The sequence below is a fragment of the Penicillium odoratum genome, assembly GCF_028828045.1.
Source record: "Penicillium odoratum strain IBT 22623 chromosome Unknown utg000008l_segment0_segment0, whole genome shotgun sequence".
Classification (NCBI taxonomy): Eukaryota; Fungi; Ascomycota; class Eurotiomycetes; order Eurotiales; family Aspergillaceae; genus Penicillium; species Penicillium odoratum.
Window position 1 is genome coordinate 3830313 of NW_026643150.1, and position 15573 is coordinate 3845885.

A 15573-nucleotide genomic window follows, 5' to 3' on the forward strand; every position below is an offset into this window, starting at 1 on the left:
ACTGCTGACTGGGCCCCGCTACCGGACTTGTCCAGCTGATATGAGTGGGTCTTGATGCTGCTACTACGGAGTACTAATTCGTTATAAACAATCCAGTCTCGAGCGAGTCTGTCTGTCCCCCACATCAAGGCTAAGTAAGGGGTTCGCATTTACTACATCCCCGAGAATCAAATATCATATATTAATAGGTATCAAGAACTATCATATAACCGCTGGAATGAATGGGTGAAGAACTCCAAACAAAACCATATACTACTCTGAGACCTCTTCAAGATCCTCATCAACATGCACAATATCGTCCGCCTGAGGATTAAGTCTCAGTCCGATTTCAATACTATCTCTCATAATCTCACGTGCAACACTAGTATCAACACCCATATCTTCCTTGATTAGCAAGGTGGCGAGTTCAGGTACAAGAACAGATTGTGCATATCCTGCTATCCCCACTTTTGCAACTAGTGAGTCCTCATTAGCTAGTCGACGTAGTCTGACAGCGAAGCGTTCCATGACCGCAAACAACCTATGTATTGTGAGATTTCACATCAGAAAGAACACTGGTACATGCTTACATTTTCTGAGACCCTTTCGTCCCGTAGTACCCGCAAGATATTGTCTCAATACCATCACCCTCAATGGTAAGACGAAGGCTTTTCCCGGCCTTGTAAGCACTATCGAGGATATTGCGATAATAGGATTGCCCTGACAGATCCAGAAGTCTTTCCAGGTTGGAGTAATATCCAACCAGACGCTTCTCAAATATATCCCAATTGATCTCCGGGTAGCCCTGTACCTCCCACTCTTTCGTGGCGGCTTCTCGTTTATGGGAAGTACAGAATTGTTGTTGTTCTCGAAGGCGCTGCTTTGGCTGGGCCTGGAACTGTTTTAGAAGTTCCGGGTCCACTTCGTCTTTGCACATGGGACATAGTGCTTTTCGTGGTGGTGATGGTGATCTTTTATCTTTGGACTCGAAGCCGTGCTCGCGCATTTCTTCCGCGATGGATGCGGATGGGCTGCTGAGAGGAGTGAGATCGGAATCGGATGAAAGGCCTTGAATGTCAATCGACGATGTAGGAAAAGAACTAGCTTGAAAGTCGGGGGGCATTTTGAACTGCGGTGTTGGGTCCCTCTTTGGCTTTCTCGGGCTGGGCGCATCAATATGCAAGGGCACTCTGAATTCTGAAACCGAGTCGGACGAGGAATCTCCCTTTTTACTGCCCTTGGCTGATTTCGCAGAGCTGGTTTTTGACCTCGCTGTTGCGGGGGAACGCGCGCTTGAGTTGGGCCCAGAAGAGAAAGATGGTGGCTTTGATTTTGCAAATGTGGCCTGGTTAGATCGCTTCCGGGTCTTCTGCGACGATGTAAGCGACCATGGGTCATCTTCATCATCCATAAAATTACTCGAGGCCCGCTTCAGAGGGTTCCTTGTATTTCTGCTCGTGGAGCTGCGAGTATTCAGGGTATAGGCAGGTGAGGAATACCCAGTGGCAGCTGCGAGTTTTTCTCCCAAGGCTTGTGTCTCCTCCCTTCTGGGGCGCTGGGGCGTATCGGAGTCACTTGATTCTGCATCAGGGGTGCTCATAGGCTCTGCATCTGTTGAAAGTTGACGTTCACGTTCGGGTTCAGGTACAGGTTCGGGTTCGCGTTTGATTGGATCGGGGGTCTTGTCGTTATCTTTCTTGTTGAAAGTCGACAATAGATGTCCATCTGGTCCGCCCCTTCGTGTTAACCTAATTGATGCCTGGCTCGCATCTCGTCGGGGCGTCATTATATCGAGGGCTCGAAGGTGGAAGTGCGGAGGTGCGGAGGTGCGGAGGAAGAATGAGGTGCGGAGGTGGTTTATGCACCGACCAATGCACAACTTGGAAACAATTGACCCAACCGTGTCACTCACAATAGTTGAGAATGGAGAGAATTACAAGCATTGAGGATCGGATTTGGAGGGGTTTTGGGCTAATAATGGTAGAGAACAATAAACGCGTGACGCGACTGGAGGATCGCCCCACTTTATTCGGAACTTTCTATACACAGTCTTCGACTATACACTTGTACCTGTATGAACAATTGAAAACAATAAAAATAGTCCATGGACTGTGACTGTATAATAATAGGAAAAGTGTGAGAATCATTACTCAAATGTCATAGAGAATCCTCCGTCATGGTCATCGGCCCAGGCATTATGCTCCAGTGCCATAGCCCCGACCGCACTGCTACCAACATTGTTGTTGGGCATGCTGACGGTAGATCGTAATTCTGGGCGAGTATGGGTATCGAATGAGTACTGTGGTGGTGGTTCATGGTATGATGTATCAAAGGTCATTTCGAGTTCATCTTCTTGCGACGCAGATTCATAATGGTGAGACATCGTGTTTAACTGAGGCTCCGATGCTGTTCGGGTGACAGGGGATGCTTCTGGTGTTTTGATCTTGGGTTCATCTTCCTTTGGAGTCTCGGGCTGCAAGGTTTGGGGCTGGGGGTTCAAATCGAGTTTCATTGGAGGCAAGGTGGATTCCAACTGCTTGACTTCGATAGCCTCAGAAGCCAATTCGGCCCGGATAGCTTCAATATCGAAAAGCACAGTGCCAGGGGCACTGCTGGTGTCAGTCGAGCCACGTAGAGGGGCATTGCGGTCGACATCGTAAGTCTCCCATGCTTTTTTCTCTGCCATCTTGCCCCGTTTAAAGAGACCAAAGCGCTTCTTCTCTGGCTTCTGCTCAGCTTCACGACGAGCCTCGTCAATCTCACGAATTAGCTCCCTCTGCCGCTCAGCATGACTATCCGGGTCAGGGTCCTCAATCTCTGCGAATTCGTCCTCCAGAACCTCCCAGCCAACCTCCCTCAGAAGACGAGGCATGGCGGCTCGATAGTCCATGTGACCATTCACAAGCTCGGTCAGATTGAAATTTTCGACCCCAGGGACGCCTTCGATGGGCGCGAGACCAGATACACGTGCGATACCACCACTGGTGGCCCGGAAGAGGTACCCGAGGATCCAATCATTTCTGGAGTATCCATTCACAAATCGGCCAGATACGACACTGCGGGCTTTCAAGTAATCGTCCTTACTGGCCACTATTGGAGATCCAAAAAGATATACGTTCTGAATGAGTCCATGGGCACCTTTGTCCGAAAGCTCCTTGAGACAAGAGAAAATGACCCGCGCACCCAATGAGAAACCAAGCAGCGTAATGGGCCGGTTTCCAAGGTTCCGGTCCTGCAAGGAATCCGCCATGATCAGACCTGCATAATGAGCCCGAGCTAGGGAGACACTCCAGGGATTATCGATAAGATAGGCGAGTTTTGTAAGCACAAGTGGTAGTTGTAAAGAGGCCATCAGAGCCATCAGAACAGTATTACCGAGCACTTGTTGGAGACCTGTAGTCAACGCCTATCAAACAGTCAGTACTCTTCGAATAAGAAAGGAGGGGCAGTGTTAGAAGCACTCACCTCTGTCGCAAGAATGTTAATCGTGTCACCCATGCTGCGAAGCATCTCAGGTTCCCAGAGAACGGAATAAATATCGCCCATAATTGGGTCTATAGTACTGTACGGGAGCCGAACATCATCGACCTTGCCAGTCATCCAGCCAGAGACTGTCACAATCAGATTAAGCTTCTTATTATTGTGAAGAGGTCGGTATTCAAAGGTTTTGACAGCTCCGGTACGCCGATGCGAGGCTTTCAAACCGATGACACTTCCACCCAGACTAGCGCTGGAGGCAATCAGAGCAGTACCGCCAACACCTCCCAGGAATGCACTGGTTCCGGAAATACCCACGGTGGTTAAGCCCGCAGCAAGACCGGCTCCGATCACTGGAGCCAGTAGTCCAGCGGAGAGGCCGATGACCAGTCCACCACCGACTGTCGCCAAGCCCATAAGCATATACTTGCGCTTCCGGGACATCTGCCGGCGGTTCTCCATGTGCTCCGTCTCATCCCAGTTCTCTTTTTCTGCTTGCTCTTGCATTTCCAGAGCATCGGTCACGCGCTTCTCAAATCGGGAGATCTGTAACCACGTCACGTCCATGGCTGCCCCGACTCTTTCCAGTAAGGTGCGTGACCGAGCATCGTAGGCGGAGTCTGCAATGAGCACGAGGAACAGATCACATAGAACCGTCCAACGAAGATCGATGTCAATTCGATCGGAGGTCGGCATTTGAGATGGTGTTTGGACTTCGGGGACTAGTCCCTCGCCTTCATGAGCTTCGTACGGGGGAGGGGAACCGGGCTCGGAAGGGTTTGCTGTCTCGGATGATAGCCTGTCCCGGGGGTCCAATTTGGGGGTAGACGAGACGGAAGAGGTTGACGGTCGCGTATCACTCTCAGCCATGGGGTTCTTGACCCGAGCGTTTTGCATGAGAGGCCGGACTAGATCACCAGGTTCGACACCATGTCCAGCGAGCTGTTCAATCATGATCTGCTCAGCAGTATTTATATCCATATGGGCGTATAATCTCCCCATCATGGCCTGTCCCCACTTCCTCATGTTATCGCGGGCTTTCTGCAACGCCTTGCGTGTGCCCCTAGTGGTGGGCATCTCAGCCAGCGCCAAGTTCATGATGTGTATCGCCAATCTGACCACACCAACGTATGCGATCTTTTGTGTTTCATTAAGGAGGTCCTTTGTGGCCTGCAGTTGGCTCATGGTATCACGAAGTTCCTCGCCTTCAAGGCCGGCTTGGTTGTCTCCAGTCTCTCGGAAGAGATAACTTGTCTCTTCATCCATACTGGTAGCAGACTGAGCATCTTCGTCCAGCTGGACTCGAGTGTAACCTTTCCCAGCCCCACCAAGTCCTTGGTAAACAGCTTCGTCGTCCTCCTGCTGAGCACCGCGTGCAATCAACCTTCCGTAGTCGTCATAGTAGTCGAATTCGCCAAGTGCAGGCATTGCTTGCCAATCTTCTGGCTCCTCTTCTTCGTCGCTCTCGGCATTTGCCTCCACGGGTTGAGCTAAACGCATGTGTGACCATTCTGAGATCTCTGCAGTCCTAGGCTTGGAAACTGAGGTTCGAGATGGAGTTGGATCAGCCGAAGCATCCGCAACAGACTCCTTTATAGGTGTACTGTCATGCTGGGGTTCTATGGTGTCCGACGGTGCTGATTGTTCCACCACGCCGTTGGTTTCATTTTCAGCTCCAGCGTCGGGTCCCGGAGCAGCCTCGGCCAGCTTTTCTCCCTCTGTATCCTGTCTCGGTTTTGATTCGGACTTCATATCGAGGGCATCGATTGTGGCCTGTGCTTGGGCTTCAGGGCGATCGTCGGCATTTTCGGGGGAACCGTCGGGCAACCGTTCAGGTATCAAGCGCTTTCGAATGGGAAGACCAAAATCGTCGAAATCTCCAGTCTCTCTTGAGCTCGGCGCGATTTCCTCCGTTCTTGCCTTCGCTTCCTCCAAGGTGTTTGTGTTCTCTTTTGCATCGGCGTCTGTGATAACTTCGGGGGCGCCCGTGGCGGGCTGCAGCGGATTCGACGGAGAGATTGCAGGGGGAGTAGACTGGCCGGTGCCGTTGACGGTGACATCTGCTGCGGGCATTATTTCACATAGACCGAAGGCCCTTGGGAGCTTGTAATTTTAGTGGGGGACGTAGGCTTCTTAAGACCCCAATTCGTGATGTTGCTTTCTCGCCCGTTCCTTGTACGAAGAGCGGTCACCCATTCGGACTGAAGCTTGAAGACTTGCACTGGGGCAATGGTATCTTCAGATCACCCTGTTCCCGATATTGGACCCAGTGGTGGTCATCGGACTGGTGTATCTCCGCAGACGGTGGCCACGCGGAAAAAGGAGGTCGCGAGGGGCGGAGAGCATGCGGCGGGGAATGACACTGACGTACTCCGTAACTAACACTTGAATGGATGAAAGTGATCACTGATTCAAAAAAATTCACCACAACCAAATTATAAAAGTTGCTAAGTCTCGAGATTTTGCATGACAGTTTGAAGAATTCATGAGATACGGAAACGGAAGTGAGGAATGCTATGAACTTCCAAGGTTGGAACCAACTATACCAGTTGAAAACAGTAGATACATGATCATCAAGTGCTTTCCAAACATTCCAGACGGACAACTTCTTTGCCGTATCTGCGTCAACCTTGTATATCATAGATATATGCCTTAAATAGAGGAGCTATGGTGGTGCGAGATATCTGATATTTCCCTATAAATGTAGGGACCTACTAAATGTAAATTGCACAATGTTAGCCACGACTACGGAGTACATGACTTATCTTTGTCATTTATGCAGACAACGGAATGAGGAAGCCGATATCCGGCCCGATATAAATATGATTGTATGAAGACGAGGCGGATGACAAAAGTTGAATACAATCCTCGGTCCGTATGGAGGCTGTGCATCTGGGGACATTTCGCCCGGGTTCTCTATCAAGAACAATTCACCTCCACTAACTCTAATACGCCTAAGATCGGCTACTTTGCCCCCTTTCAGAACGAATCAGATCAACCAGGCGATCATGTAAACTTTCTTGGCGTCATGGAAAGGAGCCTTGCCTTGCTGACGGGCGTCGAGTCACTTGATATGCATAAGACTTGCGGCTCAATCTCATGGTCTAATAGGTCCAAGTTCAGTGCGGAGATGCATATCATACTTGGCTGTGGACAACTTAACCTGAAATTACCCATCAACTCGGCTTCTGTTCTTCACTCTTTCCAACCTCCCCTCTGCTAACGTCGTTACATCTATTTTCATCCCTGATCTGAGACATCTTTCTATATCTGCTATCGCTATTTTCGCCATGACCATGGTCCAAGGTAGGCTAGATAACGCGTATTTTTGAATATTTCCCAGCCTTGTGAGGTTACTGACCCCGGAACTCTGATGGTAGGTGCCGAGGCATCATTCATTCGGATCGCCGGTGCGGGGCTTCGCCTTTCTTTACTTCTCAATGCTGCAGCCTGTCAACTCGCGCAGTCAAGGCTAGAGATTCACAGTATCGCAAAGGGAATTTCACTTTTTGCCCTCACTTTGAAAGATGTGGCAAAGACGCTGGACGCGACAAAGATGGACCTGTCCCCCGAGGTGACAGACAAGACCTGGGAGATTGCAAGCCAAGGCCAGATGATGTTTGGCGAAATCGAACACATGTTGAATAAGCTTCAACGCACCGATGCTGATGACAATCTCAGAAGACTCCCGATGCAAGAACGGCTAAAATGGTGCTTTAGAAAGCAACACGTCACGTACCTGTTGGCCTCACTGGAGTCTTTGAAGCTCAGTCTTATGGTCATGATGCGGATTCTACAATTAGCAGATTTGATCAAGTCATGTTCTAGCTTGCCAAGCTCAGATGCGCCCACGGCAGATGATGCCGTCGCCCAAGAGAAAGCAGAAACTCAGAACATGATCATTGTTCGATACTGGTCCACCAAACGTTTGGAACGTATGTGGGACTCGGTGGAACAGGAAGCTCTGGACGCTGCCAATGACCAGACGAGCCAAAGGATCAACTTGAATTACTCGAATACAACTGCAGGAGTAAACCCGCTGGTCGCTGCGGTGACTGGTTCTGGGCCTGATGTTACCAGGCTTCCTGCCGTGATATTTGGAGATATCGATGTGGGACTGAGCGACATTGAACGCTCTCCAAAGGACATGGTGCATCTGTCGGAAAAAGCAATGAACCGGCTTTTATCGTTATGGATTCCCTCGTTGAGCTCTCCAGAGCTGCGAAATGCAGGAGCAACCCCCCGAGACATCGAGACCAGCCGACTTAAGGTCTATATTTCGTCCGACAGCGATGAAGATAGTGAAAGTCTAAACTCCGAAGGCTCAGGTGTTCGTGGCTATTATTTAGAAGGAAATACGACGGACTGGCGAAAGCCCCAGTCACAGCAAGCCCGCTATGAGGCTGCCCGATTGCGCGATCAGTATTCCGACTACCAGGCTCATGTGGAAAGTGAGCCCGAGGACGAAGGGTGTATACACCCGCAAAACTCCACTGCAAAGTCTCGAACCGCTCCCCCGAGCGAAGAAGGAGAGCAAGATCGTCACCAGCCATCAAGCTCAAGCTTCGTGAACGGAGGACGTGGCCACTCTCTTAGCTTTACATCTGGATACGCACCCCGTGCACCTCAAAATCCAGATCCGAAACATGTCAGCTTTTCACCACCAAATCCAACCATTCCCCGCTCGCGAGCATCATCATACCTTCAGCCTACCTCAAATATCCCAGGACCTCCACAACAAAGATATACCTCAAACCAAGACCTCTACAGAAGCACCCCACGATCTATTCCTGTACCAAACCGCTCCAACCAACCGACGTCTATGCCTGCTCATTCACCCCGAGGCACTCCCCCAAGCCCATCCGAACCCTGGCCCAGGTCCCAGGGATACGTATCCAAACCTCGGCACCATCCCCCATACCCAATTTCATCATCCTCCCCCGAGTCTAGCTTCCATTTACCTCCCACAGCTCAGCGGTCCCCGACTCATTCCCGACGATCATCCCGGGAAGATCGGGAAGAAACTAAAGACCGCAAGAAAGATTTAAAACGCAGCGCGACTAGAGGATTAGTAGGGATTGGCGCTATTGCCGGGTTTATGGACGCGCTAGAAGCGTTCCAGATTCTTTGAGCTGTCTTCATCTTCACGGTTTCTTTGGTAATTCCCGAAATCACTTTTTTCTTGTTTGCTATACGCCAGCGGCTAGTCCTAATGCAAAGAGAGAGCGCTTCATTAGATACAGTACAGTACCAAATGTACGATGTCCCCAAGACCTCTCTCTCATGTATGTAGAGTTTACTACAATTTTTGAGCACATTATATCCCAATAAAAGAGTGTGGGCTACTACTTCTGACTCATGACCGACAAGTCACCCCTTATGCTGTGAAATCACATGTAGAGTATGGGGACCTGTGAAATCGACTCCAGAAACGGCCGTCCTTTCCACCCGTAATTTTTGACGGGAGCCGGTGTCCTATCCAGGCCCCCTCCCTCCTCGCTGTGCCTGACCGGGCGCTTATAAGATACTCCCCCTCTCCCTTCTCTCGATAATTTTATACTTTCCTAGTTCTCTTCTCATCTCTAGACTTGGATAGGCCCGTGGGCCTGTCCGAGTGGATGGTCCGTGGCTTACATTGATAGATATCTATCCAGACCAAGACCCAAATAATATGACGACTTGATGCTTCAGCCAAGTCAAACCATCAAGAGGTTTCTTTTTATTCAGTACGTCTCGAAATAAAAATTCCTGGGGCGTGGCTTCTCCTAGTTCTAGTCTCCTTACGGGGGCTCGTCCCCTCTTACAAAAGGTATTCGATAAGTAAGAGGCTTAGGAAGAGCCGTCTTAGAAACCGAGCCAATAACAACCTTCCCCTGTTCAAAAGACAGGCAATATAAAAGGGTTTCCAGAATAACGGCATCCTGGACAAGGTCAAGCTGTTTTTCCAGTTTGTCACGAGTTTCTGCCGGCATTCCTTTAAACAGCTCGTTCCAGAAAGCTCGTTCTGCATCCACAAATTCATCAGGCACCCATAATTCCCCACCCGTATATTCGCCAGCATAGGTGTGGATGCGACCGAAGCTGACCCCAAATGGCAGAGGTGTAGAAAGCTCCCAGTCGATCAAACCAGTGATACTGCATTCCTCATCGATTAGAACGTTTACTTCGTTCAGGTCATAGTGAGCGACCCATAGTGGGAGCTGTTTCAGCTGTTCTAGCTTGTCATGAAAACCTTGAAGCTGATGTCGGTACGGATTGACGTCCTCTAGTGGCGACGCTAAGAGGGTCTCAAGGTGAGATCTGACACGGATTTTCACGGCCTCATCGCTGCTGTTGTCAAGACAACCTTTAGACAAAGCGCGACCAAGAGATTTGTTTATAGCAATTCGACCCTTTGCACCCTTGCCAGCAATTCCGTGAAGCCACATCTTCCCATAGAGACGAGTAAATGAATACGCCTTAACTCCCTCGCTGACAAGGTCCTCGTCTTCCAAAGCTATGGAATCAGGTACTACTGGATCGAAATCCTTCTTCGCAATCTTGAAAGCGTCTAGGTCGAGAGGCTCAGTGCGAAATTGTTGCACCACCTCACGGCCATCTGCCAATACCAACATGAAGGTCCGACTAAACATTCCCTGCATAGGAGGCCTGTCGATGTGCTTGAAAACACTACCCAGATGCTTGAGGGCCAGCTTTTTTACCCATTTGACTTGTTTTGTGGGTGTTTCGAGCAATTTAGGGAGGTCTTTGTCGGAAGCGATGGGTGGCATTTTGTAGAGTGAAGGCTTTGAGCAGCACAGACGAGAAATCAAAGTCGATATTATGTGTGAACAGATTGAAGGTTCCAGTGGGATGGAGAACACGCACGGAGAACACGCACTGCAAGGCAGTGAAGGGGGTCATGCATAGGGATCTGCGCCGAGTTTAGAACATCCACAGTACCAATCAATAACTAGAAAAAACTTTGCCAATGATACAAAGGCTTCTAACCTTAACCTGCGTATCTATTTATTGCGACAGGCTCCCCCATACGCGTAGTACGGCGCTAAAAACGACTGTGTCATAGGCCATTTGGCGTTTAGTACGGCCATATAATGAGTCCAACTTTGCGTGATGAATCATATCGGCCAGCAAACAAAGAAACTGAGACTTATTCTTCCATTCAATCATACAGAGAACACACAGGGCTCCACCGTAAATCGCAATATGTTTATTGAATTCAACTAAATGAGCCACACAAGCTCTTTCCGCCGCACAATTTGGTCCGATGACTCCCCAGCAAATAGCATTACAGTCAAAAGCGACCTTCTAACAGCCTGTCTCCGATGGGCAATTCGATCCAAAGCAAGTACGAACAACGTGTCCCTTTGTTTCATCTTCCCACCGCTTCTAACGATCTCAGCATTTTTAGATCCAAGGATCTCGATATGTCTTCTAATGATCAGGCAGGTATAACGACCAGTCGGCAGAGTATTGTTGTGACTCGATTCCCCTTCCCTGACAGTGGCAATTGACTCCTTCCGCCCGGGGATAAAAACTTCACTGAATGGTTCTGTACGGATGTCAAGCTCCGTAATCCAGCCCTCAATCTCAAGTTCATTCCCATGGCACGCGAGAAACGTTGGCTCCAGATGGCTGTCATTGACAATGGCAGAAGGATCTTCAGCACTAAGCCTAAGCTTCCAGGGGAGTGTTACTCCTCCCTCCCATCCCGTCCAGCTCCAAGTCGGAAAATTGGCTCGGCGTTTTGGGACCACGTCAGACTCGTGTATCCACGCCAGGGATATCATGTGGCTTTTCAATGGGAGGCCGTGTAAGAATCCTTGCGGAAAGGATTGTTTCCTGAAAGATGCAATAAGGCCGCGAAAAGCGTTTAAAGAATCGTTCTCGTTTGTCATTTGAAGATAGGTGTAACTATTTAGAACACCAAAGAAGACCAGTAAGTTTCTGGAGGTGGTGGTGGCCTCATTGGTATTGGACTTCTCTGTCTTGATGGAGTTGTCAGGGACTCTCGTGAGCATAAACGACATGTAAAGGAGTAATAGGTGATTTTTATCCTTACAATTGCAAAAATACCTTCAAGTGAACCTGATACGGCAGGATGTACTGGTCGCTCGGAATATTTCTTGTCCAAAGACGCAATATCCTGATCTTCTTCGACGCCACCTCGGTTACACCTGAAAACAACTTGGCCGCTTGTGAAATATAGCGATCTCGGGGAAAGAAAATCTTCTTGCTTTGTCCACGCTCGGGTTGACCATACAGATCTCTCTTTTTCCCACTGATCGCTCGCCGGCGTGGTAAATAAAGTGCAACCGTTAATCGTCTCCGCCACTTGTGTCCCCCTGGGAGCTGAGATACCCGCAAGGCCAGAATTTGCATTTTTACCATGCATAGCTGTGATGACCAGTGTTGCACAGCCATATATAGTTGACATCATATCTAATTGGCTTTCTCTTTCTTTGATTTGAGATTCGGTGAGACAAGGCGACTGATCTATGCACAGCGAATCGACCTAAGAAATAGAATACTCAGCCATCGAATCGATTCACCATCATTGCCGGTAAAAAGTACCCAAAGATATCTTATTCCTAATGATTTTGTTACCGTAATGGCATCCTCCACTGTCAGTGGAAGGCATCCGTTTTCCAGCGCCCCAGGAGACGGTGAAATGCCACCCCACACATAGCTCAAGGCAGCATAATCCGAACCTGCTGGATACGGAACGATGACACGCTCAATGACATCCACGACTCGAATTGTGACAAGCTCTTCAGACTTCTCTACACGGCATGTACCAGTATGATTCTGAAGACAGTCATCAAGAGCCTGGCGAATTTCAGCCGTCTCGGGCTTACTCTCGACCAGTCTGAAATTCGAGACATCTCGATCAGGCCCCATGAATCGATTTTCCATAGCAATAAGAGGTCCGTCAAGACTTGCGTATTGCACATCCGGAGAGTCGGCAATAGCCGACGGGGTAGATCGGATAATTTCGTTTGTGCTATAACGACTTTCTTCAAGAGCCAGCACGACAGCGTACTGCTTCCTGTCAGAGTCTGGCAAAGTCTCCCAGCCAAAGGATCTCAAGTATGTACGTGCTGGTGTGAGATAGATCTCCGGATTAGTCTCGCCTACTCGTTGCGCATACTTTAATGCTCCACCTCTAGTGCGCCCTGATGCGGGTTTTCGGGGTAAAATGCAATATAGAAGACGGCAGAAGGGGCAAGAAGGACTGAGGAAAATCGAGGACAGAGAGCCAAGATGGATTCTGTGATTCAAGTCGTTGAAAAAACTTGGCGAGTCACGTAACTCTTTCCGCTGGAGTATATCCAACGGCTGAGACTTCAAAAATAAGGCCAGGATATCGAGGCTTGAGCACCGGGCACATAGCTCACTTGATTGGGCCTGGAGCACGCGGATTTGCTCAGCATCTTCCTTTGAAAGACCATAAGTTGGAATGCCGGTACCGACGAGGCTGTCAGTGATTAGCGACGAGCTCTGTATCATAGGACACGGTTCGGTGCTCGGCTCAAGAGTACGACAATAAATACACAATCTTTGAGAAGAATTCAAATGAGACATCTTGGAGAGGCGCTTATTGAAGATATAGGGAAAGCATTTAGTAGAATTTAAATCAAAAATTTTAGCTACTTAATAAGTAGCCAGCTTTCATAAATACTCTGGGGGGTCTTTTCCCCTCTCTTCTTTCAGCCCCAAATGACTGACGTGGCAGAGTGGGGCTGCCTGCTTATGCATAGGATTAGTTACAATAAAACAGCCATATATGTACTACCTATACTATTATGAACAGCTTTTATTCGATTGAACTCAAATGTAAATTGTCAGTTCAGAAATGCCTATCCAATTACCACTTCTAAAAAGTCCATGATGCCACCATTCCTGCCAATCTGTCTATGTCCAAGACAAGAAAGAATCAAAGCACTGGAAATGCAGACAGGTGATGTTGATACGGAAATCTAGGCCTTCCAACGCCATTTACTGTGAATTCCCTTCTTCATATCTTCATACAAACGATCATAAACTAATCCGTGATAGAGCTAATCAACTTCACGCAATTTCTGAAGCTCCCCCACCAGCTATTCAACTTCACCCATAAGTTCAGGCATGCTAGCTCCAGCCAGAGTCTGACTAGCCGTTGTCATGGCCCACAAGCGTTCCAAAGCGCTAGAAGCACTCATTTGGGAGAGAATCAATCTAGCCACCGGATCCAAGAAGCTGGGTGCGGAAGATACACCAGAGGACTCCGTGGCCGCCGGGGAAGAGGTCTCGTGTTGAACATGGACGCCAGCGCGGGGTGCAGCAGCGGGGGGCCATGGGGTATGTGAGTTCAAGTATAGACTGTACACGGTCTGCGCGGATCTCATTAAAGTCCAAGGACAGAATGCGATCAGCCATTGGCTTCCTTTGAGACCGGGCATCACGCTTCAGGAGATAGATCATACAGTATATCTTTGATCACATTCGAAACTATAAAGCAATTTTATTGGCATAATTACTGTAAGACTTTGTTTTTGATCATTGAGTCAACAGTATCAACGACACTAGTTTCCAGGTCAATGTACTCCCATTTGCCCTCTTTGGTACCCACGGCTAGTATTCCCAAACTCACTCGCATATCCCATCCTGTGGGATGCACTCCGGGAGGTAAGATCTGGGAAGGGTTACCTTCGGGAACTTTGTGAGCAAGAGCCGGGAAATTTTTGCGGATGTTGTTGGCCACAAGTTGGGGTGTAATGAGACCCGAAATGAGGAGAATGCGCTGGCTGGCCGCGGAGGGGTTTTTAAGAGCATCAACATGGCTCCGCGCTACATCGCGAACATCGACCTAAACATGAATAAGCAACCGAGGTAAATGTTTCAGTTTTATCTTGGTATCTTTCTGATTCTTCCCGGTTAACTGGAAACTTACAAAATGGTAGAAAGGGAAGGTAACACCTTCGATTTTCTTGTGAGTTCCATCAATAAAGCTCGCGATGGCAAACTGATTGGTCTCATTAATAGACTTTGGGCCTGAAATTGGGTGAATCATTGGACCAATGATGATATCGGGGTTGATTACAACCAAGTCAAAGGAGGTACGATTCTGCTCCATGAATTCCCATGCAGCAGCCTCGGCTCTTTTCTTGGACACGTTATAACCCAATACGGCATCATTTTTCTCAATGGCTTGCTCAGCCGTCACCTATGCCTGGTCAGATATAACTTTATAAGAGGGGACATAGCCGACAATGTTTACCGGGTTCCAATTCTTCTCCGTGTAAGGCTTGCCTTCTCTAGACATATCTTCAAAGGAGTTAAGCACTGATACAGCACTTCCCAAAAGTACAAAACGCTTCAAAGTGTCTCCACCGTGCTCATGGGCAGCCTTTAAGATCTCGGTAGTTCTGAAATTGTGAGTTGTAACTCATTAACCTTCTAATTTCTGGCAGCCATCTTACCCCTTTTCTGCGGGCTCAATCATTTCTTTTTGAATATCAGACACCTGGAACTTCAATGGAGATGCCGTATGGATGACATAATTAAAAGGCATTTTTGGACTCTCGAAGAGATGGTCGAAAGGTTTCGCCGATGTGAAGTCGGAAACGATGGCAAATTGCACCTTTCCTTCCCAAGATGGATGTGTCTTGATAATATCATCCGCTTTACCTTGGGAGCGCACCGTTGCAGTCACGGCATATTCGCGCTATTCAGGTGTTGATCAGTCATCTGACGACAATAGAAAGTTAGAGGAGCTATGCCCACATTTATTAGAATGGCCAGGATGTGAGAGGCCACAAAGCCATTGGCTCCTGTCAGCAAGACGTGGGGGGTTGATTTAGCACTTGACATTATGAGTAGCAGATAGACGAATACATATGGAAAGTTGCTCAAAAAGTTTTCGAATTAACAGGGCGCTTGTTGGCACCGATTAAACTATATAGAAGAGTAAAAATATTGGGAAATTAACGGATTAAAAATGACGTTTTCATTAATGGGAATGTTCCGGGAGTAGACCTTGCCACAGTAGGGCCCAGATCGGCCTATTGAAAGATTCAATATGAATTGTGTACGAATACGATCTGGTGGTAGTAGGTAGAAGAAAGCGAGTGCACG

General features: G+C 48.5%; 6 protein-coding genes across 6 annotated transcripts; 1 reads left to right on the forward strand and 5 right to left on the reverse strand.

Annotated features, from left to right (window-relative positions):
• Positions 1-252: 252 nt before the first annotated feature.
• Positions 253-1765, reverse strand: N7520_011662 (RTC4 family protein; the record flags this gene model as incomplete). Its single annotated transcript, XM_057145595.1, has 2 exons — positions 253-520; positions 570-1765. The coding sequence occupies 2 exons, from the start codon at positions 1763-1765 to the stop codon at positions 253-255; spliced, it is 1464 nt and encodes a 487-aa protein (XP_056991349.1).
• Positions 1766-2125: 360 nt separating this feature from the next.
• On the reverse strand, positions 2126-5529 carry N7520_011663 (TMCO4 family protein; the record flags this gene model as incomplete). The annotated part of the gene is made up of 2 exons (XM_057145596.1): positions 2126-3385; positions 3445-5529. The coding sequence occupies 2 exons, from the start codon at positions 5527-5529 to the stop codon at positions 2126-2128; spliced, it is 3345 nt and encodes a 1114-aa protein (XP_056991350.1).
• A 1300-nt stretch (positions 5530-6829) lies between these two features.
• Positions 6830-8587, forward strand: N7520_011664 (uncharacterized protein; the record flags this gene model as incomplete). The annotated part of the gene is made up of 1 exon (XM_057145597.1): positions 6830-8587. One exon carries the CDS (start codon positions 6830-6832, stop codon positions 8585-8587), a length of 1758 nt encoding a protein of 585 aa, XP_056991351.1.
• A 649-nt stretch (positions 8588-9236) lies between these two features.
• N7520_011665 (uncharacterized protein) lies at positions 9237-10226 on the reverse strand (the record flags this gene model as incomplete). The annotated part of the gene is made up of 1 exon (XM_057145598.1): positions 9237-10226. The coding sequence occupies one exon, from the start codon at positions 10224-10226 to the stop codon at positions 9237-9239; it is 990 nt and encodes a 329-aa protein (XP_056991352.1).
• A 1726-nt stretch (positions 10227-11952) lies between these two features.
• Positions 11953-12966, reverse strand: N7520_011666 (heterokaryon incompatibility protein-domain-containing protein; the record flags this gene model as incomplete). Its single annotated transcript, XM_057145599.1, has 1 exon — positions 11953-12966. The coding sequence occupies one exon, from the start codon at positions 12964-12966 to the stop codon at positions 11953-11955; it is 1014 nt and encodes a 337-aa protein (XP_056991353.1).
• A 1006-nt stretch (positions 12967-13972) lies between these two features.
• N7520_011667 (NAD dependent epimerase/dehydratase) lies at positions 13973-15309 on the reverse strand (the record flags this gene model as incomplete). Its single annotated transcript, XM_057145600.1, has 5 exons — positions 13973-14305; positions 14390-14662; positions 14717-14864; positions 14919-15163; positions 15223-15309. 5 exons carry the CDS (start codon positions 15307-15309, stop codon positions 13973-13975), a joined length of 1086 nt encoding a protein of 361 aa, XP_056991354.1.
• Positions 15310-15573: the final 264 nt, after the last annotated feature.